Here is a 27,495-nt window from a genome sequence, read left to right as displayed (position 1 = left end):
TGACTATTATTAATTTCTGTAACCATACAAAAGCAATTCATAACATTTATTATTATTTCATAGGGGACGAGGCTACGCGTGCGGTTTAACAGCAGCCATTGCATACATAATAGGATTCGTCGCAACTAAAACCTATTACAATTTGGAAACTTCCTTGGGAATCTACGGTGTGCTTTGGTTTTATTGTGTGATCAGCATTATAAATTTCATAGTTTTATATTTATATTTACCTGAAACTGAAGGCAAAAGTTTCGAAGAAATAGAAAAATACTTTATGCAAGATAAAGTGCAAATTGTAGCAAGCGATCCGTTAACTAAAGCAATTAAACGATTGTTTTTCAAGAGTAAACATAATAAAGTTGACGTGTACAATAATTCAGAAAATCTAACGACTATTTCTAATACTTTGAAATGAAGATTTATTGTTAATTTACATTGTACTTAATATTCATTATAAATAATTTATTTCAATGACGAGACAATGTCGTTACATACAAAAATAAATCTTACTGTTAACAAATTTTTCAATGTACACACATATAATAAAATTATTGATAGAAAAATATATAAACATTTATTATAGTATTAATTGAAACGTTGAATTTGCGACAAATCATAATTTTATATTACAAAAGTATCACATAGATAATATAATTATGTAAAATAGTGAGATTATTTATTATATATGTACATAAAGAAATTTAAATCACTTTTATTATAATATACCAATGTTTTACAAATTGCTTTATGTAATGATGTATACAATTGAACTTACAAACAGGAAACGAAATTCTAGATATTTATTTATACGCTGAAAACTTGATACTCCTTAGGAAAAAAATATTAACATATATAAATAATATATTTGTATATATATTATGCTGTCTTACTGCACGTGGGTTCAATTTTATTATTTATATTTATTCTTTAAATCCTTCATACATGTTTTATTTACACCTTACTTGCTCCGTTGTGTTTTATTTCATTCTTATGTTTAATAATCCTCATTGGTATGTCGACATTTTCAGACAAATTAATAGATTTGCTCCTCTGCCCCATGTTATTTGAAATATTAAAGTCGATGTGTGCACTTTTTGATCTTGTGATTTTCTTCTTATAGGATGGTTCAAACTTGTCGTTCTTTATAACAGTCAAATTGATACTTCTCAATCTATTATCGCAGGATTGATAACAAGAATTATATTTTTCGTGTTGTAAAGTGCTGCAGCAGGATCTGGATGTGATTATGGCTTTGAAACCAGCTCTGAACCTTCGGTTGAAAAATGCATATATAATGGGATTTATACACGAGTTAGAAGCACCCAACCACTGAGCCATCGGTATTAGAGTTATGATGATATGATCGGGTTTTAAATCTGCCGATAAACCAAATTTGACTATAAAGAACACTACATATAGCGGTAGCCACGAGAGAGCAAACGTTACTACGACGACAAACAACATCTTTAAAACCTAAAATAAAAACTATTATCAAAAAAAGTATAGATTCAAGCTATAAATATAGTATTATATTTTAATACCTTAACTTTACTTCTATTTAAAATAATTTGACCACCGACTGCTCCGGGCATTCGTCTTAGAGACACCCTTCTCCACATTTGTATGTAACATGCCAATATGACAAATAATGGAAACAAGTAGCATACAACCAAATTAGCAAATATGAAGAAGAACTTTTCACTCTCTTGATTCGGCCAGAGTTCCGTGCATATCTGAAAGTAATGAATTAATAAGAATTCTCATAATTATATTAGCATTATAATTGATTAAGTTTAGACACACTTGTGCTTTACTTCCAGTGATACCAATTGGCTCTAAGGTGAAGACTACGATCCAAGGTAAATTGATGCTCAGGGCGAAAATCCATATTATTGTGACTACTATACGGCAAGAACGAGTAGTCATAGAACCGCTGAGCGGTGAACTGATCGCTTTGCATCTTTCCAGTGATATTGCCAGTAGAGTATTCACAGAAGCTGATACTGAGACGCCTTGAAAGTATGCAACTCCTTTGCAAATTATTCTACCGAGTACCCAAGCTGTAAGAATGTCAAAATAACACAGTAAGAAAGCTTCCAAACAAATTTTTATAGAAAATAATATTATTTCAAAAAAATAAATTTATAATACTATAAATACTAGATGTGACTGAGAGTTTTAGTTTTTTAAAAGTAACGGTTTATTTAGACGTTAGAATTATACAACTCTTCGTTCATCTAGATCAGAGTGTCTTAAACCTTCTACAGTCTTTGGAGCTCTTTATAGTTTTTCAAAGAACCCTAAATTTATATTATGTAAATTACCCATATTTTTAAATAATAGGGTGAAAATGAATGCATTCAATGGCCTTTTGATAACATTTACAATTTTTAACACAATTATTAAGAATAGTTTTAGTTATTAGCAGTTATAGATATTTGCTTTATGAATAAAGTCTCATAAATCCAGAACCCTTATAAAAATTTACGGAACCCAGGTTGAAGAACTGTGATCTAGGTAATACAAATTACTTTATTTTGAAAGGCTGTCAGATTGATTTCTTTGCACTTCTTCAATATATTATCAATTTGACACTAAAACTATCGTTTTTTGATTCGTAAAGATGTAAGAAAATCATCTCGATTCACAAAAAGGTGATAGTGTATTGAAAAATTAAGTCTAGTTGTTGTTTCTTCGGCTCCTGCGTTGTTGCTCGATATAGTTCTCAACGTGTATAACCATAATCACTGTTGGCAGGCTTCAGTAGACCAGCAACACGGTTTTCGTTTGCATCGTTTGCTCTTATGTGTTTGTGACAAACTTTTTTTTCTTTGTTAAGTAACTACAGTTTTGTCAGTTTTTATAGATATAAAGATTATACACTCTTAGCATCAAAAATCATTCGTGTCCGAGGTTTATTTGTATATATCTTTTGAAATGAATTACAAAATCAATATTGAAAGATTATGTTTTAAGATTTGCATTTAAGCGTGGAAATATTGTGTAGGAGGGCAATATAGACCTCACTATTCGAATGGCCTCACAAGTAAAATGTGACTGATATGTACAGTAGACACCCCAATAATACGGTAAATTGGGGACGTACGAATCTGGCGCGTGTGTTAAGATATTTTTCCTTTGGCTGGCTCACACATAAAGTAACGGGCATCCAATTTACCGTGTTATTGGGGATTCTACTGTATTTGGCAGTGTTCTTTGGTGAACATAAACTTTTTTCTTTATAAGTTTTTTTCAGTACATAATCAGTTTCTTTAAAGTTTTTAATACATATTTTAATGACACGACTAGATGACACTGGTTGATGTCAAAAAGGCTGCGAAATAACCATTGAGTGGCCACGTCATTTTTTAAATACGGCGAACGCACCGGTACATTGATTTTTGGTTAATAAATGCCATGGTGCTAAAAATACAGCGTATGTAGTCGAATTACCCTTAAGCCAGCGTTGCCCGTGAAAATTGACTTTTATAATTTCCCGTTTCTCTGCCGCGCCCTGTATTTAGCCGTAATGCTTGATAAAACAATGAGCAATTAAATTACTCCGAATTTGTGTACTTAATTAAAGAGATTTTCTTTTGTATAAAATAATTATTTGAAACTCTGAATTAAATTTTGCGTCCAAACCGTGTTTTTATATAACAACATAATATTTAATAAGCATTTCACATTATTTGGCCGTATATAAATATATAACCTTTATCTTAGCACGTTATTTATTTATTACTTTATAATTAAATTGATGTATCTTTCGCGATCTTAAAATTTACTGGAAAACAGTTATTATATCTATGAAATATATTTTATCCACATTTTAAAGAAATCTTACCAGGAATTAAGTTTGCTATAAGTGTGAATGGAAGGCAAAGAACATTGACCAACAAATCGGCACATGCCAAATTCACTATAAAAAGGTTAGTTGGTGATCTCATTCTAGGGGAACGTATAACAACTGCCACCACAAAGCAGTTACCAAGTAGTCCTAATCCAAATTCAATGCTGTACGCTATACTGTAATAATTATAAAAAAAATGACAATATGTTTATATAATATAATATTATTAATTGCATATTATGTTTTACCACAAAATAGTGGTTGTTGTAAGTCCATGTTTCAAAACAAATCCCGGATCGCCTTCAACGTCAGATTCGTTTGAGTAATTCGCCGAGCCATAATCTTCCAAATGCCAATCTTCGTTAAATACATCGACCATTATTCCTCATAGATCTGATATTATAATTCTTGCAAGAATTTCAATACCGGAATTTAGTCATAATCCATCTTTCCATCTGAAACATAAAATATAAACATATATATTGTTGGGGTCAATTGTAATGATTTCAATGACTAAATATAAAAGCTGAATGCCATACACGTAAATCAGCTTTCTAAATGGTTATACGAGCGGCAGTTCGTGTTGTCGTGTTGATGATGTTAATGAAAATTATAAAGTACATTTATTTATGCACAGTTGCTTTTTTGTCGAATGTGACGTTATCTTTAAGCGAATTCATTTTGTCGTTGTTGCAGCTTTGTACTAGCTATTCAATGTATATATGTTGCAGATGCGAGAATCTATTATATAATATAATATTTCTCTTGGTCTATTGGATATGTTATGATTCAATTTGAGTCGATGTCATATTTAGGTGGTTCCGTAATTCAAATGAATTTTTCGATACTCTGTTGACCTTTATTGCAAAAATTTGAACTATATTGTAAAAAAATATGTTTATGTTGAAACATAATATTCGGTCAGTCTCTATTTATATACATGCATATAAATTACAAAGAAGTGTTGCATAAATCTAGTTGTCGCGGAGATAAACAGTTTAAATTTAACAACGAGTTAGAAAACTCAATTCCCATTTAAACGCAAGTTAATATTTACTCTTCTACAAGAACGTCGACGCTCATATAACTTATTCCTTGTAGTACCTATCAAAGCAAAAGATTTTTGATAAAATTATGTTAACCCACGTTTCACTAAATAAATAAGTCGTTGTTTTCTGAAAGGATCACACAATAAACAGAAAAAACATCTTTTTTTAGAATAGGACATACTTACGGGTTTCGAATGAAAGCTTTCCAAACCACTTATTTCCCCCCACGTGATCTATTGTAGCGTAATAAAATTATGTGCTGATTTCGAGTCGTAAAATCGAGTACAAAGAAGTTAAAACGCATGAACACGCGACAAAAAAGTAAGGGTATAACGTAGTTTTTTGGAAAATCTAGCTATAAATATAATATATTACATAGTACATATATACATATGTATTTGTGAATGTTGGGAAATGCAAGGGCCGAGGATATAGAGTGGAATGCATGACAAACAGTGGGATTAAAAGGGTTGCATGATTTATTACTAACTGGACCAACCTAAACATAACTAAATATATTATATAATTTATTTCAATATTATATTTATATATCAATATATACATACGTGTATTTATGTATACATATATTGAACTAATATAATAACACACGAATTGATTAAACAAATAAGTTTTCATTATTCGTCTTAAATATTATAAGTTTGAGAATTTTTTTATTATATATTTTATGTACATATCTTTACATATCATATACTAATTTAAATACTGATTTTAAATGTTTTTGCTGCTTAGCAAAGAGATTTTCTGTTAAAAAGCTTTTTAGTTTAGATATGTTGCGATATATACAAAATATGTAATAAAATTCTCAATAACTGTATTATTATTTAACGACAATAACTAAATCATTTTTTTTTAACCATTTCTTTCGACTTATTATAAATATATTTAACGCAGTGCGTTCAACAATAATTATTTTATTAGTATTGTTTTTTTAAATGTCATATAGTGACCACATATGCACACTAAACCGCTTTTCAGAGCCAGATAAAAACTGCTTTCCACGAAAAAAGGCTAAATTGTCGATGAAAATTTCAGTGTTTCATCCTAGTCTAAGAATATTTGGTAAAAATAACCCATTTCCCTAAGCCAAATGCCAGATAACAAATTCGAATCACGGTAGATGCCGCGTTGTCAAAGGTCTGCGCCCCCAGTGGCCACGTGCTAGTGGCATTTACTATGGTTTTACTTTTTCTCTTTTTGATATGTATATACATATAATGTAAATTTAATCAATATCATGTTTCGTTTGAATTTAAACGACTGAATTGCATCTCACCTTATGGTCCCGAGAGTAAATCCAAAAGTTTCTATTATGACTATGAAGCGTGATAATAAGATAGTATAAAACCAGTATTTTATCATATACTTATATATATATATGTACAATAGATCTTTTATTAATATAAAATAAAATTATTTCATTATATTTATATATTTTGTGAAAAATATTTGTTAAATGCATCTTATAGACCGTTCTATAATTTATCATAGAATATCTAATAAGCCTATTGTGTATAATAGTAAAACCTTGTTATTAAATTTTACAGACTTAATCTTAATGAATAGGCAAGTTTTATGTACATTAAAATGTAGGCCAAAGTTGCAAAATACATTGTAGTGAAGTAATTTATTAATATCTGAACACTAAATATTGAAAAGGTTTCTCAAATACACACAAAAATACATTATAAATAAATATTTTTTTAATGACAGCAACGTGTAGATCATTTTACATAAATTGTACATCGTAGCTATCATTGAAAACATCACTGTGGCAAGCTCGTTAAGGAGTTGGATGTCTCGCGTAAAGAGAGCGTTCTCGAGCTGTAATGTTCTAGCCGCAACAGTTTAAAATAAGGGACGCAATCGCGACTCTCTTGCGCATTCTACAGTCCGCAGCTAATAAATACAGTAAATTGTATTCCAACGCTCTTAAAAAATGCATTAGGCTATAAATATGGATACGGCTCGTACTCCCTTTTGTATATATATGTACATATATCTCAGATTTTTTTTCTGAATCCTCTCCAGTAACAAAAAGTAATTCGATTCACTGAGAATCCATAATATAAATAAATAGACTAGCGTATCTTATAGAACGCGAATAAATAATAAATATTTAAAGTTACATGCGCTCCGAACAACGAAGTCGAGCATCTTCGGCACAAACGCAAATCGCAAACTTTGGCGATGTGCATACTAAATTAAAGTTGAAAACGTATTTCCGACTAAAACATATTGTTGTGCTTAGAACGGTACATATTTTAATTTAAGCGTCTGGAAAAGACTCATTCATAGCAGCAGAAAATACAATTATGTATGGTGGCCAACCTTACAAAAACGAGCATTTTTCAAACAAACGAACAAAAAGGTTTGATCCTTTAGCTTAATTGGTCAAAATAAACATGTTGCCACTGCCACTAATTATATAAAAGGGCTTTTCGCAAACACTTCACGTAATTTGGAACTCTAATAGTTGCTTTCGATACCGAAATATACGTTCTAAACATTTATTTGGTGAATCACAAAGACCCACAAAGCTCACACGGTTCTAAAACCCGAAAACTAAATATTTTATAAACTATATTTTAAATAAATTCAATGGTTATAAAGTATGCATAATTATTAGATGAACAATTGACATATCTTCCACTTTATTCGATATATATAAATTAAATGTATAGTCGCACAATATTTACATAATTTAGTACATAAATAAAATGATTATGCTGCAGTAATTTATCATTATGGTCATCATCACAGCAATTTATTTAATATTATATTTATGTAGGTCAATAGCACACGTACTTGAAAAATGAATTGCAACAGTTGTTAAAATGCAAATTAGGTATAATAATTTAAATCAACGAAATAAAAATATTTTAAGCTATTTTAATTTATTAAAATATTATACACCTATGTACGTTTTTATAGCGTCCGATTCATAAACATGTTAAATATATGTTTAGCGTATACAAATGTATGCGTACGCTTCTGCTTCCTGATCTTAAAGTCTTTGAGTTGTAAGGACGAGTAATTTTCCAACTCTAGAGGGTCATTTGGGTTGACCCGACCTTTTGTTGCTTACAAATTCAAGGGATGTTAAAACATTGTCCGTGTTTATTTGCCGGAAAATGTTTATATCATAAAATTTCGATAATGTAGCCGCGGGCCTGACTAGTTTCCATGTGCGAAAAACGACATTTTCCGAAACATATTATGTTTTACAAGGTCGATACATGGAAGCAAACGGCCTATTATAATATCACGAAATTAATATATCTACTAGGTAATAATGTTCATGTCTCCTCGTGGGAGTTTTCTATAAGGTACACGTAAACAATGCAGGGATTAATATCGATATTAGATATTGAAATTCTATTGAAGGCTAATCGTGAGCAGATTCTAATCATAAGAGAAAACCATATTAGGCTAATGAGTCTGAACATTATCGAGAGATTTTTAATTTGATCATATTCAGCTTTGTTATAAAAGGTAAATAGTCCTTTCATTAAATGAAGAAAGAAACTGTATTTATAATTAATGTGTGTATAATTGTTAGAAGATATTAACAACACATATATACAACCGCATTATAAAATAGAAAGTATATTAATTTATTTAAATTGTTGTTAGGATGGGCGGTTATATAAACTGGAATAGTATTTTAAGAATTTTCTCTCAAAACCCTCTTTTGTCAATCAATTATGATAATTTCTTTTGTAATGGCAAAATTTAGAATGAAAATTTCCACGAGTAAAAAACTCGTTTCATTGTGTCACCGCCACATACAGACTATATAAAAAATGTGATTTTTTTTATATTTTTAATATAATAAAAAACCGTAATCTTTTAGTAAAAAATATAATTTTAATTCGAAGGCAAAATAATATATAAATTATTAGATTTTATTATTTTTGACCATAAAATGAAATTTCAGTTTTTATTAAATTTCGTCTGAAATATAAATCAAATGTTGTCAAAAAGACTGGTTGTATTTTAAGTTAAATATGGACATTGTCAAGTTTTCAATAATACAATAATAAAGCTTATTTAGTGAAGAAGTTTGTTCAGAGATTTTTGACTAATCCATTCAGTAATGCAGTCACAGTCTATCTGCGCTCATTTTACTCTCTGCCTTATAAACAGTTAGTCGCTTTGCAGGTTTCGAGTCGTACATGCGGGACAGATGCCGGCCCATCTAAGCCGTTATATTTCAATATACTTGACGACATCAGGCTCCTAATACAACTCGTATAATTATTTGTTTTACCGAGCCCCATCTAGGCAAGAAGGCTTCAAAATCTTCCTTATAATCTTTCTCTCGAAAGCCTGTAGCCTTTAAAAATCACTGGTTCTCTGTGTCTACGTCTCACATTCGTATACTAGGATAGATCTTAGTTATTCTGGACATATAGGTATTTTATATTATCTATACAGGTGCAAATATTTTTTAGCGCATTTAGTTTAAGAACGGTCCTTCCATTGCGAAAATGTCGCCCCCATGTAAGTGCCGCCCGGGACGGTCCGCCACGTATCTAGCTACGTCATTGGTACCAAGGTACCTGCACTTAATGTTTCTATATATATTTGCTGATACAGCATGCATTTATTAAATATAATTTTTTGGTGAAGGCATTTTCCGTTACATGTGTAATACTGAAAATAACAAATGATAACAAAAATACCTATTAAAAGAAATATAAGTTTCACTGCTATAATTAAAGGAAAATACTCTTCGATTATACTTCTAAAAACAATTAAAATTCTTGAATTTTGCACAATGATAATGAACCGGCTCACACTTTACTATTAATTCAGAAAAAAATCGCCATAAGCAACACTGTAGTGATGCCAAATGTGTCTTTTTCCTCTTTTTTCGCAAATATTGCTTCATCTGTAAATAGACGCTGGTCTCAATTGTCGCAACTGGCGGTAAACTAAGGTCTTAATTTTGAGGTGAAGATCATGATGTTTAAAACTACATTTTCGCACGCGGACTCAAATCGTTCGCCGGGGTCGACCCAATAGACCTCACGGCATAAATGAGGGTCACTGTTTTCCGTCAAAGGAGAGGTCGCTTCGCCGAGATAAAAGGTATCTCTCCCCTAAGGGAGGGTCAAACCACATTGTGCCACTTTGGTCATCAACATATAGCTGCGGTGTTGGAGTGGCAACGCCGATGGACTTTTAACATAAAGAAGGTTAGGGCTAAGATTGTTTCATTACTGACATTGGATTAGCTAGTTTATAACCGGACACTAAGCCTGTTTCAAATGCGACTTGAGTTGCTCCTCCTTCAGCATCGACATCTCGTAGTTATGCATGGAAAAATTAAGGCCTTTGAGAGGTTCTAAGAGGCTTACGTTCTAGCTTACTTAGACGTATGTATGTCATATCTAAGACAACACTAAATGGCCTTTTTTGTGGCTCGCGCACACGCTCATTTCATTTCAATCTGACCGCAACTTTAACTGGCGACAACCCAGGTAGGAGGTCGAAAGCAATCGCAGTTGTCCATGGGTTAAAGCTCGTAGGCTTTAATAAACTGTAAAGCATAGAATAGTTGCCTTAAGCTAAATTTCCTGTTCTTTCAGTTAAAGGGGACATTGAACAACGCCTTATATTGTATTATATATACAAAAATGTGAATTAATGATTAAATAGTTCATTTTATAAATGTTATGCGGATTAAAATAAACGCTAGTAAAAGTGTGTTATATATGATAGGGACTACTTTAAAGATTACAATATCTATATTTAAGAATAAATTAATACTCTTTATTAAAAATAAAAAATCTGGAATTCTGCCATGAATTATAAGTAATATGTTTTCCTATATTTTAAATGATTACTTATTTTTAAATAAAGTAATGCAAAAATAAAAATACAGTAACATATGTAGATATTGCTTACACACTAAAGCAATGAATAAGCGATACGGTCGTTTAAATCTATACTGTCGGTTAGGTTAGGTCAACTTTCGAGTCATATTGCTTTTAGAAATAAAACATATTTGTCGTATTGAATATGTTTTACAGCACGCATAAAAACAATTTATCAAGATGGTTTTTCAAATGTATTTCAATAATATACATTTAAAAGTTTCCAATTGAAAAAGTTTTATGAAAAGTCAATTTTAAAGTTAAAGAAAATTCATTTATGATATTGACGTTTTTTAGCAGAGTTTATGATTCGTAAATGTATTTATTTCATTGCAATGGAATATTTAACGTAAAATTTTTTTATACAAAAAGTAAAATTCTCTTGAAGAAAATTTCCATGCTGCGCTTGATTCGATTAAACGAATTTTCTGCGTAAGATAATTAGGCATATACCTTGAGAGAGCTATTGTGTCACAAATTTAATCAGTACGGAGTCTGAAACCCCTGGGGGTGAAACATTATCGATTTACCCAAAAATGTAATAGACGTCATTGTTTTAATCGCATTTTTTTCAGATAGATTCTATAAATTGATTAGTAAATTTCGGCTCAAAATGATACAGAGTGTTATTCGTCGTTTGCATAGCGATTGCAAAATATTGATGAATTTAAATTGGCAGAAATTGTATTTAATTTAAGCGACACAGGATCTTCTCATCTGGCGCCAACCGAAACTACAAATGTAGGTTAGTGGGTAAAGGATAAGCGTATTATCCTTCGAAATTGCGCTATAAAATATTTACTTAGTATGCGATTCAATATGTGGCTTGGTATCAAAACGCACATCGTTCAGTGGTGTTATTTCGGATGTTGAGTAAATAATCTCGAGACGATATCAGAGTAGATTGTTACTTGTGTCACTAGTGAAATATTGTTAGGATGAATAATAAAAAAAAATAATAAAAGCCTCATTTTGACAATTGAAATAATATATGTGATATATAAGGACCTCGGTTTTCGATAGTAAATTCAGGAATGGAGGACACGTTCTGGCCCGTGTCCACACAACTCCCTCTGGATATGTTACAACGGATATAAACGGGCTAATCACAAAATGTTTTCAGGTCAAAAAACCTCCACTTTACGCATGTATACAGATATATACGCATGCACAAAAACTTTATTATAATACTTTTTTACTAAATATACAATAAACTATATTAATGTAAAAATTTATAATAAGCCTTTCAATGTCTGTATTTTTATACAAAAAATATATTTAAAAATATATATATATTAAAAAAATATTTAAAAAAAATCCAACATTTCAAAAAAAATTTTTTTAAAAAAATATTTAAAAAAATTCCAACAATTCTAAATATAATATATTCTAATGTGAAAAATAATAAATAGGGATAATATACATATCTTATAATTATAAAAAAAATAAAAAGATGAATATTCTTTTTAAGGTAAACAAATCGTTTATTTTATATATCGTATTACAAACGATGACTAAAATGTATTGTAAAAAACACAAAGTCGATTTTTCGGCCTTCTGGCATTAAGAGAGTTAATACAATTATTTTAACGATCATATTTAATTCACTAAGGTCTGAACTCTTTTGTTGAAAAATTTATCAGTTTTAAAATATTCGTAGAATAACGGATAAACAATTTGTTATCTAATATTACACCGCATATTAAACTAATGTAATTTTTATAAAGTTGTATCTAAGAAAGATTTAATTTTTGTCATAATATATGAATTTCAAAGGCCACAGACAAGATTCAATTTTGTGATGAAATCAAATTAAGATGAAAAAAATGGCGAAGAAATATTTCAGAACCACTCATATTTTGCTTTTGTCTGTGAGCGCGGAATAATTTTAATATATGAATTTGTTTATTGTAAAAACACGTGAAATGTCTCACCCGTCGCAATATATTGTTGACATCAAAAATGTGTTTCTACTATGAGTCAAAGGATTAACCGAAACTTGTCAATTCTCGCGGATGCATCTGAAAGCATCATACAATTTTAAATGAAAATTATGTATCACTCAATTGTACAAGCAGAATTTACTCTTTTGACATTTCCAAAAGTAAAAAATAAATATTTTTTGTTACTTCTAAATCGATAATAAATATAAATTATCTAATAAAATAATTTATTCCGTGTAATTGATATAAAAATAGCATTGAAATAAAAAAAAACTGTTCACATTTCTTGCTAGAGAGCTACCCATCAATCGATGGATAATAGACGATCAAGACTCATAAGTCACTGACGGTAAATAATAACAATATATAATACTTAAATGGCGTTTTTTGTGTACTACCGTCTCCCGAGTATACCGTGTGTATTTTAAGCCAATACTCTCATTTTTTTTTGTTAAACGGTAAATGTTTGAGGATGTCGAAATGAAATATGTTATAAAACTTATACTGTGAAACAATATTATCGGATTGTTAAATAAAGATTTCCTGTCCCTTTTGCAAAATAGAAGAATAGCCGAAGAATTTTGCATCTTAAAAAATGTGTGAGATATATATTTCATTCCCAGAAATCAAATACTATATTAAAATTAAAATAACTGGATACCTGTAAAAATAACAGGGTAATCGGTTATTTTAAAAACGCGCGGGTAGCCAGGTACCCGGTTTCAGTTCTATTTGTGCTATTCATATTTTGCCTTTTTTGCTCCAAGAGTTTGCCGACCCCTGAGCTATAGAAATCAATCCGATCAGTAAAATGTTTTTAGTATTAGACAATCCCAATATAAATGTCGATTTTTTAATAAAGCAAAAAAAAAAAACATTTTATAATGTTTATTTTCATTTTAATAAATCAAAATATAATTTACTTTTAAAGATATAACTTTTTACCACCTCTCGGTCAAAAAAAAATGCTTAAATTCAAAATATTCTGATAGACCCCTTTTTACATAATTTGCATTTTATTTTTTTTCTGTCTAGGAAGTGTTGCATCAATTGAAATAAATGGTCTGGAAAATAAGGTGGATGAGATAAAAAATTCTAGTCAAATTCCATGATGTTATCGAGAGTCAGTTTCATTACATGGGGACGCGAATTGTCGTGTTATGAAACTATTCGACTTCTATTATTGTTTGGCCAAATTAAAGAGTTTCGTAATGCACAATTTCTTTGCATTTCCACTATATACGCAACATAACTTTTTTATAGTGAGCCCGTGCTTCAATGTAGGTTTTGCTACTTGACTTTTATATATTTTTTCTCATCTCCGGTTATCAAATGATCGACAAAAGGCGACCAGTTTCAAGATCTATAAACTCTTAGAATATGCGGATAGGCGCCTACTTGTCTTCTTTGCTCAATTCGTGTGAAAGCCATACACTTGTCTCCAAGCCTTCCCAATCTTATTAATGTGTCCACGCACTGTTGAATTGGACTAGTTTAGTTTCTCGGCCAGTTTAATTAGGATTTTCTTCCATTTCTGCAGCCAAGACATCATCTCCCACATCCAGATTCGATTCACATTCAATTTTTATTGCACGCACATTCATGCAATTTCATATAAATGGTTCACTTAGTAAAAATTCTTCCATCGTAAATTTTGACAATTTTTTTTTAAACATCGGAATGTGATATAACAAAAAACGTACTCAGGTATCAACGGCCAAAAAAACGACATTAAATTTGTGATTACCTAATTATAATGTTATTAGTTTTGTTTTGTGAAAGGATGCAATCAAAGTAAGAGCTCCTAACGCTTTCCAAAATGCTGATTAATTAAGGTTTTAATCAAAATTTTCAAAATATTTAAATCAAATATCATAATATATCCCTTTAATAATGAAAAACCAATAAAATGGTATCTATCATAATTTATTTTCGACATTCCTAGGAAATACCTTCCATAACACGATATAATGTTAAAGGTGGGTGGAATATGTTACACCAAAATAGCAACATCAACAGCAGAATATCCATACATAATATATCTATAGATATAGATGTATGGATGAATATAGAAATGATCCTTCATACATACTACATACATATATACTTGTACATACACACGAATGATGTCAAATTTCCTTTCCACTTCGAGTTCACAAGACCAGTTTTAAAGCTGGTTCCTTGTTATCGAGCGTTGGATTAACTTGAAATCCACAATCGCAAGATCCGATTTCAACATAAGCGAATGTTTCGCATTTAAGGTGTACGTTTTGATACTGTTGAATCTGTTTTGTTCGAAACACTAGAAATTCTGCTGTCGTTTGCTACTAAAGAAAAACAAGGATTTCTCTCTGATTATAAAAGTGGATTTTTACCTCGCGCTTTCACGAGATTTTTTTTTAAATTTGTGTAATATAATATTTCGCGAGCGAACCTTTTTTGCCCGAAGGTCCCGATTTTTCATTCACAGGCGATATTCCTATGCTGCTTTGAATAAGTTCGTTTATTTACGCACATCTCTATATCTAATATATACAACGCGAAATATGTAAGGCATATTTTTCAAACGTGACGTACTACGTCAATTTTTTTCCGCTTTAACATTACTTTGTAGGCGTTTTCGTGAGCTTGAGTCAATTTTACGGCGAGGAATTAAGTTTTTTGTCAATATAGAAAACGTTTCATGTGCCGAAATTATTTTGCATAAGGATAATATTGTGCGCTGTTTACGTTGCGGTTCTCTTTAAATAAAACTCTCATCCAACACGCCGTGGGGGTTGGTAAAATTCCTTATAAACATACACTTACAAACATACACACTGAACAAGATAAGAAAGGTAAACTGATTTCCATAATGTGAAAGGGGGTGAAAGTGGTCTACAAAAGTGTTTCGTAGTCTACAACAATTTTTCTACTGATGTTTTTATTATATTTATTTTTTACACAGAAAAATAGGAGAAATCTATGATGTTATTGGTATTGAATGTATACTCAATATTGACTATAATATATTTGGCTACCGTAATAAACATGTTTTATTATAATAAGAAAATATAAATAATTTTTATTGTCATAAATATTTACCATCATCAATTTATTGTAATATTAAGTGGCTCCTATTTTTGGCTTTTTTAATTTATCTAATTTCTTTAACATTATTCTTCTGTCTATTGTTACAATTAATTTGTTTGTATCCTTGGCTAACAACCAATTATTTATAACTACTTGTAATGCAGTCTTAGTGGAATTTTTTTTTAATCATGTGTGTTAGAATATTACACATAGAATATTTTGAGAAATAATGAAATCCTTTAATTGTTTGATTACTACTTCTTTCATAATCTTTTATTGGTCTCATTTTCTCAACCTCTTAATATTTTTTACGTATAGGTATAATAATAGCAATCTTCAAATTATTATGTATTTTTTCTTCAGAGAGTGCTTTATTGATTAAATAACGTAATTTATTTCCTATATTTCCCAACATTCTTTAATTATATTTACATCTAATTTATCAGTATTGGATCCTTTTTTTAATTTACAAATTATGTTGTGAATTTTTTCTAAGGATACTGATTTAAATTCACTAAATTTTACATTCAATGTTTCATTATTGTATTGTACTAAATTATTAAACTGAGAAATAATTCACAATCTCTTCTATACTCTCAAAGTAGTATGTATTTTCTGCCATTATATAAGGATCTTAATATATATATTCATCAATCTCCATATAGGATTAATTATTTTTTTTATTGTTTTCCACATCTAATTTGGGTCATTTTTTATTTCATCTATCGTCTTTTCTTACAGTTTTTTAGCCATTTTTAATGCTACGACTTCAATATTTCTACATTGTTGGTATGTTTTTTATTTTTTATTTACGATTTAGTATTCTATTCGTTATGTTTTTAATTTTTTAAATGTTTTGTATGATTTATCTCTTTTCTTTAAAACGTTTTTAACATCATCGTTAAACAACGGTTTTGGTTTGTACCGATATTCTGTTTTAAAATTATATTGACTTTTTATTTTAGTATCTACAATATTCTAAAAATATTGTTCCATATCATATTCACATCCATATTATCTACATTTTAGTAATTCAAATTTTAATTTGATTTTATCATTATTTTTTTACATTAATTACATTATGTTTTTCTATAAAAATGATTAGTAATTCTATTTGCAATATATTCTTTTACTATTGGTAAAAAATATTATTTGTCCTTGTATTTTCAGTAACACGTTGTCGTAAACCAAATATATATATATAGCATATTTTTAAATTTTTGAAGTATGAAAATCCTCACATTTATTCAAATTAAAATTCCAGATTCCAATTAAAACAGTATTCAAAATTAGATCTTAACTGCATTCTGTAATATTATTTATGAATTCCATGAATAAGTTTGGATCACTGTTTGTAAATCTATATGCTGAACATAATAATATGGGAGTTTATATCTTTATTATTTTTTAATATTGTATTATAATTTATGTATTGTCTAATATGCAGTATATTACTTCCTGTATGTCTGGAATTTAAATTGCATCTATTATATATTAGTCTTCCAATACCAACTATTAAAAAACACTGTCATTTTCATACCATATTTCGCGAAACCATACTAACACACTAATCTCATGTGTTAAATTTAAATACAAACATAAAATGTCAAAGCACATATTGCTTTAAAGTCTAAAGACAATATATTAATAATACTAGTTCAGTTAATAATACCAATGAAATATATTTTTTTTTCCTGTATATTTTTATTTTTTTCCTTTAAATTATAATCACAAACGTTTGGTTTTAAATTCTTTTTATCAAATTGTACATGAAAATGGTTATAAACCAGGAACATGTACATTATATATAATTAGTATATCTGTAAAATTAATTATATTATTAAAATAAACGTATTAAAAATATAAAATAATATATAAGTGTATTTTAGCAATGTTAGATTCGTTAAAGCAAATGACTCGCCCGAGAATGGGTTGGCACTCTCATGCAGTTGGTTTTGTTTGTTTCATGTTTATGTAAAATTTAAATTTAAATTTAAAAATTTTAATTTTATAGATAAACTTATAGTATAGTCGATTATCAAAACTATTGCTGGGGAGGAAGTGCACGGATAATCCGAACTATCAAATTTTATTTGGTTTAAAAATGTGTATAATATATTTACAATACACATTAATATTTTTTTATTTAATATTAAAATTTGTGATTCTCGTTTGCATTTAAGAATCTTTCAATAATTTTTGAATATCAGTAAAAATTTTTTTTCAAAACACATTTAATCGATGTAGTTCAATAAACTTTCAAAAGAAGCGAGTTCCATCTTGTGACTTCTTTATTTGTACTCTCACTATTACTCATTTTCTCTTCTGTTTGAGTGAATATTAATAATATACATATATAATAATAGGGACTGACAAATAATAGCTAATATATTTAGATGCTTTTTTATATTACTTTCACACAAAATAAGGTCAACTATGTTTAATTAAATATGAGGTCAATCAATATATTTGCTATTATTTTTAATGTTGAACTATTCGTCAAAATAATACGTTTTAAATTCGTCACACAATTAACCATAAATATAGGAGGATGTAATATTTTTATTGCACATATTTTTTGCGTATTGTGAGATATATATATTATCTCTTCTAAATGGCAAACTATTAATTGATGTAAAAATTGATAAATTCAACCCGTTCTTTACATATAGTACAAATTTAAGTCATTTTTTTTAAATACTCCATTTTTAAGTGCATTTAAAAATTGATGTAACCTAGCACTACATGGCATATGAACTGACCTGATATTTACGAGTGTGTGGTTCCATAGTTCTATATTAAATTCCTTTCGTCAACTTTCTCTCTCAATTTGTTAATGCCCATTCGGCAATTTGTGACCGCTCCGCATCACTTTGGACCTATCGACCTAGTGAGAGGTTTTATGTTCGGGAATACCATGAGTTATGGCGTGAATTGACCCAAATTACTCCGACATCGATTTAGCGTCCGAACAAATTTCCAGACGTGGGAGAAGAAAAGAAAAACGCAACAAAATAACGATACGATAGGAAAAGGGGGACGTAAATCATAATTTTATATGCCCATTTGCATAATTCAACAATTCGATTATTACCAGCGACAAACCAATAAGGGCACAATTTAATCATGGTGGTTTTGCAATTAACCTATATGTAATATGAGGGGTGAAAAAATGTAACGTAATTCCTTATTTTCTATGACACCTGTTAATAAATAATTAACTGATTTCATTTATTGCTTGATTATAATAATTAAAAAAAATACATTTACCTAGTGTTTCTTTGTTTAATTAAATTCGCCATAATGTTTTATTGGTAATATTATTATTATAATAGTAACACAACATGGAAAAGTTTTTCGTATGATGTTCTATCCCACAACAAACCCAAAGAATCTTATTTACCGTGAACGAAAATCTGTAGTTAATTAAAAGTTGAAACGGTCGATTTTATTCCCATGCCCCAAATACGGTTATGCACATAAGTATCAACATAATGTTCCTGTTGATCGTAACAGCAATGATATAACAGTAAACATTATTTTTACGGTTGTTTTATATCTTCATACCAATGAAAATAATTTCAGCCATCAAAACTATCATATTGTGTGTACTGAAATTAATCCAAATTATTAATTGCGTTATGCTTTAATTAATTCAGACTTGAACTATTTGTATATTAAAATTGATAAATTAAACTTTGCCGTGTATCAACTCCAGCGTCGAACAACAGTATAACTTTACACTGTTTTAATTAATACAATGTTAAATCAATTTCGCTATGGAGTCGAGATATTAGCTATGGCAATGATTAAAATTGATTTAAACTTATTTAATTTTTGGCTTACTGGAAAAGTTCTTTGTTTAGTATTTGCCGAATTCAGCGATTGCGAACGAAGAATCGCGTTCCTTATAACCTCCGGGTGCCGGTTGAATTAAATTATGTTATAATCTAAATTTGCATACTTTATGCTCTATGGGTTTTCCGCTGCCTATGAAGATTTTTGCAACATTTGCATTTTTATTATTTTTATTTCACTCCTGAATGATGCAGAGTTTTAAAACTTATCAAATAAATACATTTGTAATTATTAAAGAAGCAACTCTAAATATAACTTTTGTAGCTTAAGTATCAAGATTATAATTAAATATTATTACCGTCTAAACTGAAAATGTTTTCTGAGGTTCCTTTAAAAATTTTTCACTTTGTTTTTCACAAATCATATTGTTATATATAAATATATATATGTGTACCGTTTATTTTTTTATATATGTAATATATAAAAAAAAATAAACGGTTATAAATATGATAGTAAAGGTTAGTTTTTTAATCAAAAAATAATAAACGTGTTTCTATAAATGAGTAACTTAAATTAATGTTATTATCGATTTGCGCCCATCTTATCTCAAATTATGAACCGAGATAAGCGCTTATATTATAATATAATATGTACCCCCATATGTATATACGCTTATCTTGGTTCATCATAAATTAATTAACTTAACATATTTGAGTCATAATGAAGGATATAATTATCGTAAAGTGAAATTATACAACTATAATACTAAAATAGAATTATTCAATGTCAGTCATTATATTTATTCAAGAAATTAATTAGGTGTAGATGTTATCTGTTTTTTTAATTATGTGTTTGGATTATTTAGGACTTGACTTAAATTTACGTTTAAGTCAAATAGTATATCTGAATGAAGTATCTAATAAAAGTCTCTAGTCTCCTTTATAATTAGGAGAAGTCTAATGCCTTCTCCAGCTCTCGATCATCTGGTTAATATAATAATTTGGAGCGGAACCAGACTATTTTTTATTATTTTATTCATATCTTTTCGGCAAGCTTTGTTAGACTAACAGCACGGGTTTTGTCCTGCCCGTTCCACTGTTACTAACTTTCTGTCGTTCACCAAAACGGTGACGACTTCTCTCGACGCGGGAATTCAAGTAGATGTCGTGTATACAGATTTTGAGAAAGCCTTTGACAAAGTTTGTCATAGATTATTATAAAAAATTGTCGAATCTCGGTTGCTCGGATAATTTAACTCGGTTATTCTCGAGTTATTTAAACAATCGTAGACAGTTTGTAGCCTATGGTGGCCGATTGTCAAAAGAATATTTTACCCCTTCGGGGGTTCTTCAAGGATCCAATCTGGGACCTCTGCTTTTTGTGTTATTTATTATAGACGTAAATACAGCAATTAAAAATTAAATTTTTCTTCTGTACGCAGATGATTTAAAATTTAATCTGTTGTACACTCCTTCTCTCTACAAAGTGATTTAGACTCTCTGTGGAGATGGGCTTCCATTCACCGTCTGCCCTTTAGTGTCGGAAAGTGCCATACTGTGTCATTTTCTCGATCCCGTTCGCCATCAGCTTATTTCTACCATCTCGGTGGTAACATTTTGACTAGAGAAACTTCCACTAAAGGAATCACTTTCGAGAGCAAATGGAGGTTCTCTCTACACATACACGACGTCTGTGATAAATCTTCCAAGATGCTCGGCTTTGTTATGAGGAATGCCTTTCACTTTGACGATCCGTCAGTTATTCGCATCCTCTATGACACCTTAGTTCGTAGCATTCTTGAATCGGGATCTATAATTTGGAATCCCCGAATAGCCAAATATTCCCTTTTAGTGGAAAAAATTCAAAAAATGTATTTAAGATACCTTTACAAAAGGACATTTGGTTATTATCCGTACATATATCCCAGCGCCTTTCTTTTAGGAGCGTTGGGATATGATTCGCTGAGTTCTCGCAGAAAGCTGTAGGTAGCTAAGCATTTTTTCAAATTACTAAAAGGTGCTGTAGACTCCAGTTTTGGGTTCCGGAACATATTCGAGAATCACGATCGAGACCTCTTTTGATGGCCGTTAGGGCTAGGATATCCGCACTTGCCGACTCGCCTATAGCTGTGGCCATCCGGCTCCTTAATACGTTGGCATTACATATTGACTTATTTAATGTTAGCTACGAGGATCTGATCCAGTTTGTATCATTTAATTTTGATATTTTATATTTTTTTGTTATGTTTAAGTATTGTTATATTTATGTATTGACGTTTTTTATGTTTTATAAATTTAAAATTTATTTTCGACAATCGTGGCGCATTGGGGTAACCTGTTAGGCCACGATGGTCTTAATTTAATCTAAAAATAAATAAATAAAAAAAATCTCATTAGACTCGTTAACGGTAATATTTACGTCATCCTTTTATAAAATGGGAATCTGGATACTGCAGGAATTGACACTGTATTTTATCGGCTTTGTTTTAAAATCATGGAAACCATTCAAGGGTTTGTTTTATTTAGTGTTATTTCGCTTGGTGCGAGCTCGGCAAAACTCTTGTTTATAGATAAAAATCTTGCTTCTTAAAAATTCGTAAGGGCAAAAATATATAAATTAGTTGTATAAAAACTTGTTAGTAAGTTCTAGCGATATATGTATGTATATAATATTTATTTTATAAGACACAGTTAATTATTTTAAATCATTTTGATCCATGATCAGTATCAATAAAGTAGTATTAGTGACGGAAATATATATATTTATGAATTTTTTTGCTGCATAATTTTATCTTTTTAATATAATTAGACCAGAATCTCAGGAGTAAAGTTTTAATAAAAAAATATTTTAACTATGCAAATTTAAGCTTAAGCCGTAAAATTATACTATTACGATATTGTTTAAATATACTAAGTTCAGTTCAGAGATGTGTGAGTGAATTACAATCGATGGCTTATTTACTCGTTCGTCGAAAGCAAAGTTGTTCGACATACACTAGGGATGAGGAAATGCTTTTCCAGCGTTTGACAGCGCTTTTCTCCCCGTCCTTGTGCCGAATGCGTTTAAATATTCACCCCCGAGGAGAAGAAACAAAAAAAATGTTCACAGTGAATTAGGCTCATTATTCTTTAAAGAAGTACACTTCGTCACTTAATTACAAACGAGATGCGCCTCGGTTGGAATGCAAAAAGAAACAACGGCGATCTTTAGATAGCGTTTTTAGGCCAAACTGGGGAGCGAACTTCATTATTGTCAACGATAAAGAAATTTGAGCGCAGTTTGGCTTTTCAAATGTAAATACTTGGAATTTCAACGCAGAGAATCGATTGCACGGCAATAAAAAGTTGCCACCAGCATAAACATCGTTTTCTTGCTCCAGTTAAGCAGAGGGTGTGGTTTCAAATTAGACCCCCAAGCTGAGAAATCCCGCGTTGGCTCATTCGGCGTAGACAAATCTGCGTTGATGAAGGCAAACTTGCAAAGCAGTTCTAAATAAACTCGAATCGAGTCAGATCCGATTAGGATAAAATTCAGAATTTATTCAATTCATGTGTATAAAATACTGAGAAAATCGCAAAAATAAAAAGTAACGCAAGAATCACTCTATTGATATAAAAACACCATTTATCAAAACGGGAGATAAAAAAAAATCTAAATTAACATCTCCAGTATTTTTTCTGTATTATTTGAAAGGCAGTGTGTGGTTATATCATGGTTAAATATAATATTTGACATGAAATAAAGAATCAGAGAAAATTAAATAACAATTATATATACACCAAACTTATTTTTTAATCATTGGTTAGATTATATTTATTATATATAAAGATATTATGTTGACATAGAATTTAAGATATTAATAAATTTAATTTAGTTCAAAGAAAATTGGTTCTATTATTTTCAAAGAATGAAATATCGTTTTTCTTATGAATAAGATAAACTTTCTACGCATTTCTCATATAAGAGAAATGCGTATTTAATTACTTCAATATAGATTATTCATTATTCTTTAACTAAATACTTATACATTTGACTTCTGTTTAATATTATATAAAAATATGTATAATGAACAGTAAATTAGATTTCTAAAATACAAAGTATTGATTATAACTTTATATTCAGTGACTATATATTAGTTAATCCCAAAATTACTGACGTTTTTTATATTTGCGTTTTAACACTAGGTGCATTTTTTTTTTGTATCTGTATCGGTGTACATCTAGACTTCATATTTTAATATTTAAAAAAATGGGCTCCAAAATTTACGATGGGAGAATTTCTAGCAAATAATTTTATCTCATCCACTTTATTCTCCAGACCTTGCATTTTCCGACTAAAATTTATTTTGATCTTTGTAAGATTTCATAGTAATAAGGGTTATTAGAATACAATGACCCTTTGTAACGAATACCGAAATAACGAGATTCCCAGTATAACGAATCTGCAATTTGTCCCCAAAAAACTTTAATACAAAATGTTTTCATTCTAACGAAGACTGATCTCAGTATAACGAAATATTTTGATCCGGAATTTAAAAATGACGTTACAACTTGACACAATATTTCTCGGAATTCAGTTCGTCCTTGACTTGGCGTGTGCCGGATGTGTTCATAAGCGATATTCAAAATGTTTCGCTGAACCTCAAACTTTTTTTAACAAATTTTATTGTGTTCATTACAGTATCTTTAAAAATGGATAGAAAACGATCTGTCAATATTGTAAAAGGTTATTTGATGCTGTCGTAATATGATAATTAAAATAAAATGAAAATCTTCCTTATATTCAATATAACGAATTTTTTTATTCGGTCCCGTGAGCTTCGCTATACTGAAATTTCACTGTATATTGAATTAAAGCATCCAATATTTTGTTTTAATGGAATTAAAAAATGACCGAGGGATGGAAGAAAGTTATGATTTTAAAAATAAATTAAATTTTAAAGCTTTAAGATTATTATATTTAGTATTTGTTTGTGTTTCATTAAAAATAACGATATTACCTAATGTAGAGTACGCTCGGGATAAGGATGCCGGTTTGTTATTGTGTGCGTGTACATGTATATGAGAGAGAGAAGCGATGTAGCGTGTACTTCGTTGTCTCGCTTTCTCTTTTAAGGACAGTCGCTGATTCGTGAACGCTAGTATTCGTCATTAAAGTGCAGTGTGGCACAGAAGTTCGATCTTGTCTAGTGATTTATTTTAAATAATTTTGTGTTGATATTGGTTTAAAACCCAGATATGCCCACTGTCCCATGGGTAGGTCACTAAACTCGTGCCACTGTTTTTTATTTATAAATGAAATTTTAAGAGAACAAAATTTCTTGGGCATATATGGGTTAATTGATATCAAGGCTTCAAATATACACTGTAAGTTATTCGTTCTCTTACCCGTGGATTAAAATATTTTAATTATTTTTCCATTAATCCGTACGTTGTTGGTTTTTTTTACACTATTCTCTGTAAGGCTTAAAAAAGTTATTATTCTTATCGTTGCGCCAATGATAATTTTTTAATTTATTCAATGGATTCTAATGATTTAGTAGAGTCGTCGAGCCTTTAAACAATCTGCGAATAATTTCTTTCCCCATTTTATATCTTTTTGCTTTTGAAGAATAGCTAAAGACTTCATTATTTTTTTGACTAGTGAAAGATTTTGAATTTTGCAAATATTTAATTAATGACATCAATGTCTGGTTTCTTCGATTATATAATATATTTTTAATTGTCCGTTGAAATTTCCAACTTAGCTCAGATCTATGTATGTTAAATAAACATATATTTTCTTTTAAAATAAAAAAAAATAAATATTCTGAGCGAAATTGTTTTGAGCCACACAGTTCACGCACACAATGACAAACCCGAATCCTTATCCCGAGCGTACTCTAATACAAAATATAATTTTATTTATAAATTATATAAAACGCAGGATAAGGCATTGATATAAGTCGATAACTAATACATGAAAATACTGGGTTCAAATCCCACATGAACACTAGTGTTTTCTATGAGATTGGCATTAGTGATTATTATATAATTGCGATCGATCATGGCAGATTAGTTTTTTTCTAGCTTTTCCTAATCTTACTGAATTAAATTATTTTTTCTATTGCATCTATTCATGACATCTATTATGTTTGTTGGTGGTAAAGTAAGATGCGCGAGTTAAAAAAGAAAATAAAACCTGGATCTAAAGTTTTCCCCTGAGTCACACAAAGAGATAAAAATATAAAGGCCTTGGAAAGAGGGTGCATGAAAAGTTCTTGTATTATATCATAATACAATATTTTGTCATAAAGTCTGGAATAATATTTAATAGACTGAAAGTAACATAACATTAAAGCAACTGATATTTGAAATCAATTTTATAAAATACATAGTATATCGTATATGTATATATCATTTGAAATTTGAGTAATCGAGGTCGAAAACAAAGCTATTTCATTAGATTGAATTCAGTTTATCGAAAATATTTTCTATATTGAACAACTTTTCATATTGACTTTTAAAACAATGTTTCTTAGTTTAATTGAAAAATAAATTCATAACATTAAAAAGTTTATTTGTTATGAATAAAACATACTTACTTTAATAATTTATTTCTTGTCGCGTGTGGTTTAAAAAGTAAGTTTCCCTTAATCGAACAACTCGTGTTTAATAACATGAAACAGGGGATATTAAAAATTAATGGATATCGAGTATCGTCATACGAAAAACCCTAGACGGCAAACATTCATAAATATAAGTTGTACTTCAATATTTGCTCGTGGATCGTACCACTCACGAACATGTCCAACCGAATATCACATCATCCGAACATATCCATAAAACGAAAAAGATTAAAAGCTTTACTGGACCGATCGGAGCTTAGCCTTTGGAAACATTCCGCGAATTAAATTACTGAGACAATCTCCAACCCTTATAAAATAAGCTGTTTATTTTATCATAGTGATTCTCATTTGACAAGTAAAATCCACTCGAGTAACACGAACAAAGACAAAAGGAAAAGAGAGGTTTGTAGGGAAAAATTGGTATTAACCCCTACGGTAGTGTAACAGCGTAAGAAAATTACTGTTCTCCTTGTGTTAAATTACAAGCCTCGACGTTTCGGCGGTGTAATTACAATGACACGATAAACTTTAATTGCGTGGTGATTATTTAAAATTACACACGTATTACATATGTCTGTACAGATCAAAAATATATGAGAAAGCTTGACTTGTATTTATTTTTAAACGAAGTCCTTATTTTAATCAATAAAGCTATTTACGTAAAAAAAATTTGAAGCACTTATAAAAAATATAATTTGTAGTGTCTCAATGTTGTTTTATTGTATAAATGTAGGTGTATTTATTTTTATAGAATTAAAAATAAATATACAATAAATATGTATTTATATTTATATATAAATAAGGAATTATCAATGAAGCGAGGATCAAATAATATTGAATGACATTTTCAATCAAAACTTTTTCATAGCTTAAAATAATACAATCAATTTTATTTATATTTTAAATAAATATTATTATACTTTAATTTTTATTTATTTTAAATAATGTTTTATAAGTTGTATTTATAATAAAATGCATATTAATAATAAATAAAAATATTAATATTTATGTTATAAAGATAATATTCATTAAATTATAATTTATTAATATTATTATATATAGCTGTCTTGTAAAGTATACTTTTGAAAAGTGTTGTTATTTATATTTTTAAATAACATATGTATTTTATACAAAATTTTAAAGTTGAATTAAACAATATTTTAATTAATTAATAATACATACATGTCTTGGATAAAAGCGAAAGCAAATGGGAAGGAACGAAACAACTTTCGCGCGAGCGTCTTGTTCACAGGATGAACTTGACACGACT

At 29.5% G+C, this 27,495-nt stretch overlaps 2 protein-coding genes across 4 annotated transcripts in view; one reads left to right on the top strand and one right to left on the bottom strand.

The window, feature by feature from the left end:
* Positions 1–961, top strand: part of LOC148226463 (facilitated trehalose transporter Tret1-like) — an 8,292-nt gene extending 7,331 nt beyond the window's left edge. For 2 of the 3 annotated variants that reach the window (XM_088204519.1, XM_088204520.1), the window contains one exon: positions 64–563. In XM_088204519.1, coding sequence (XP_088060645.1) covers positions 64–415 — 352 coding nt within the window. In that variant the 3' untranslated portion in view covers positions 416–563. Of the gene's footprint in view, positions 1–63 lie in introns of all 3 variants that reach the window. The other variant, XM_088204521.1, reaches the window with a different exon arrangement.
* LOC148226462 (neuropeptide SIFamide receptor-like) lies at positions 806–27,495 on the bottom strand. The gene is made up of 6 exons (XM_088204534.1): positions 27,408–27,495; positions 4,102–4,308; positions 3,848–4,029; positions 1,804–2,060; positions 1,542–1,733; positions 806–1,473 (listed from the first exon to the last, which is right to left on the bottom strand). Exons 2-6 carry the CDS (start codon positions 4,230–4,232, stop codon positions 952–954), a joined length of 1,284 nt encoding a protein of 427 aa, XP_088060660.1. The 5' UTR covers positions 4,233–4,308; positions 27,408–27,495; the 3' UTR covers positions 806–951.

Source organism: Plectrocnemia conspersa, unplaced genomic scaffold (assembly GCF_051122295.1).
Source record: "Plectrocnemia conspersa isolate PC_06_02 unplaced genomic scaffold, ASM5112229v1 ptg000014l, whole genome shotgun sequence".
Classification (NCBI taxonomy): Eukaryota; Metazoa; Arthropoda; class Insecta; order Trichoptera; family Polycentropodidae; genus Plectrocnemia; species Plectrocnemia conspersa.
Note: the sequence above shows the minus strand (reverse complement) of the source record. Positions and strands in the feature narration are given on the sequence as shown.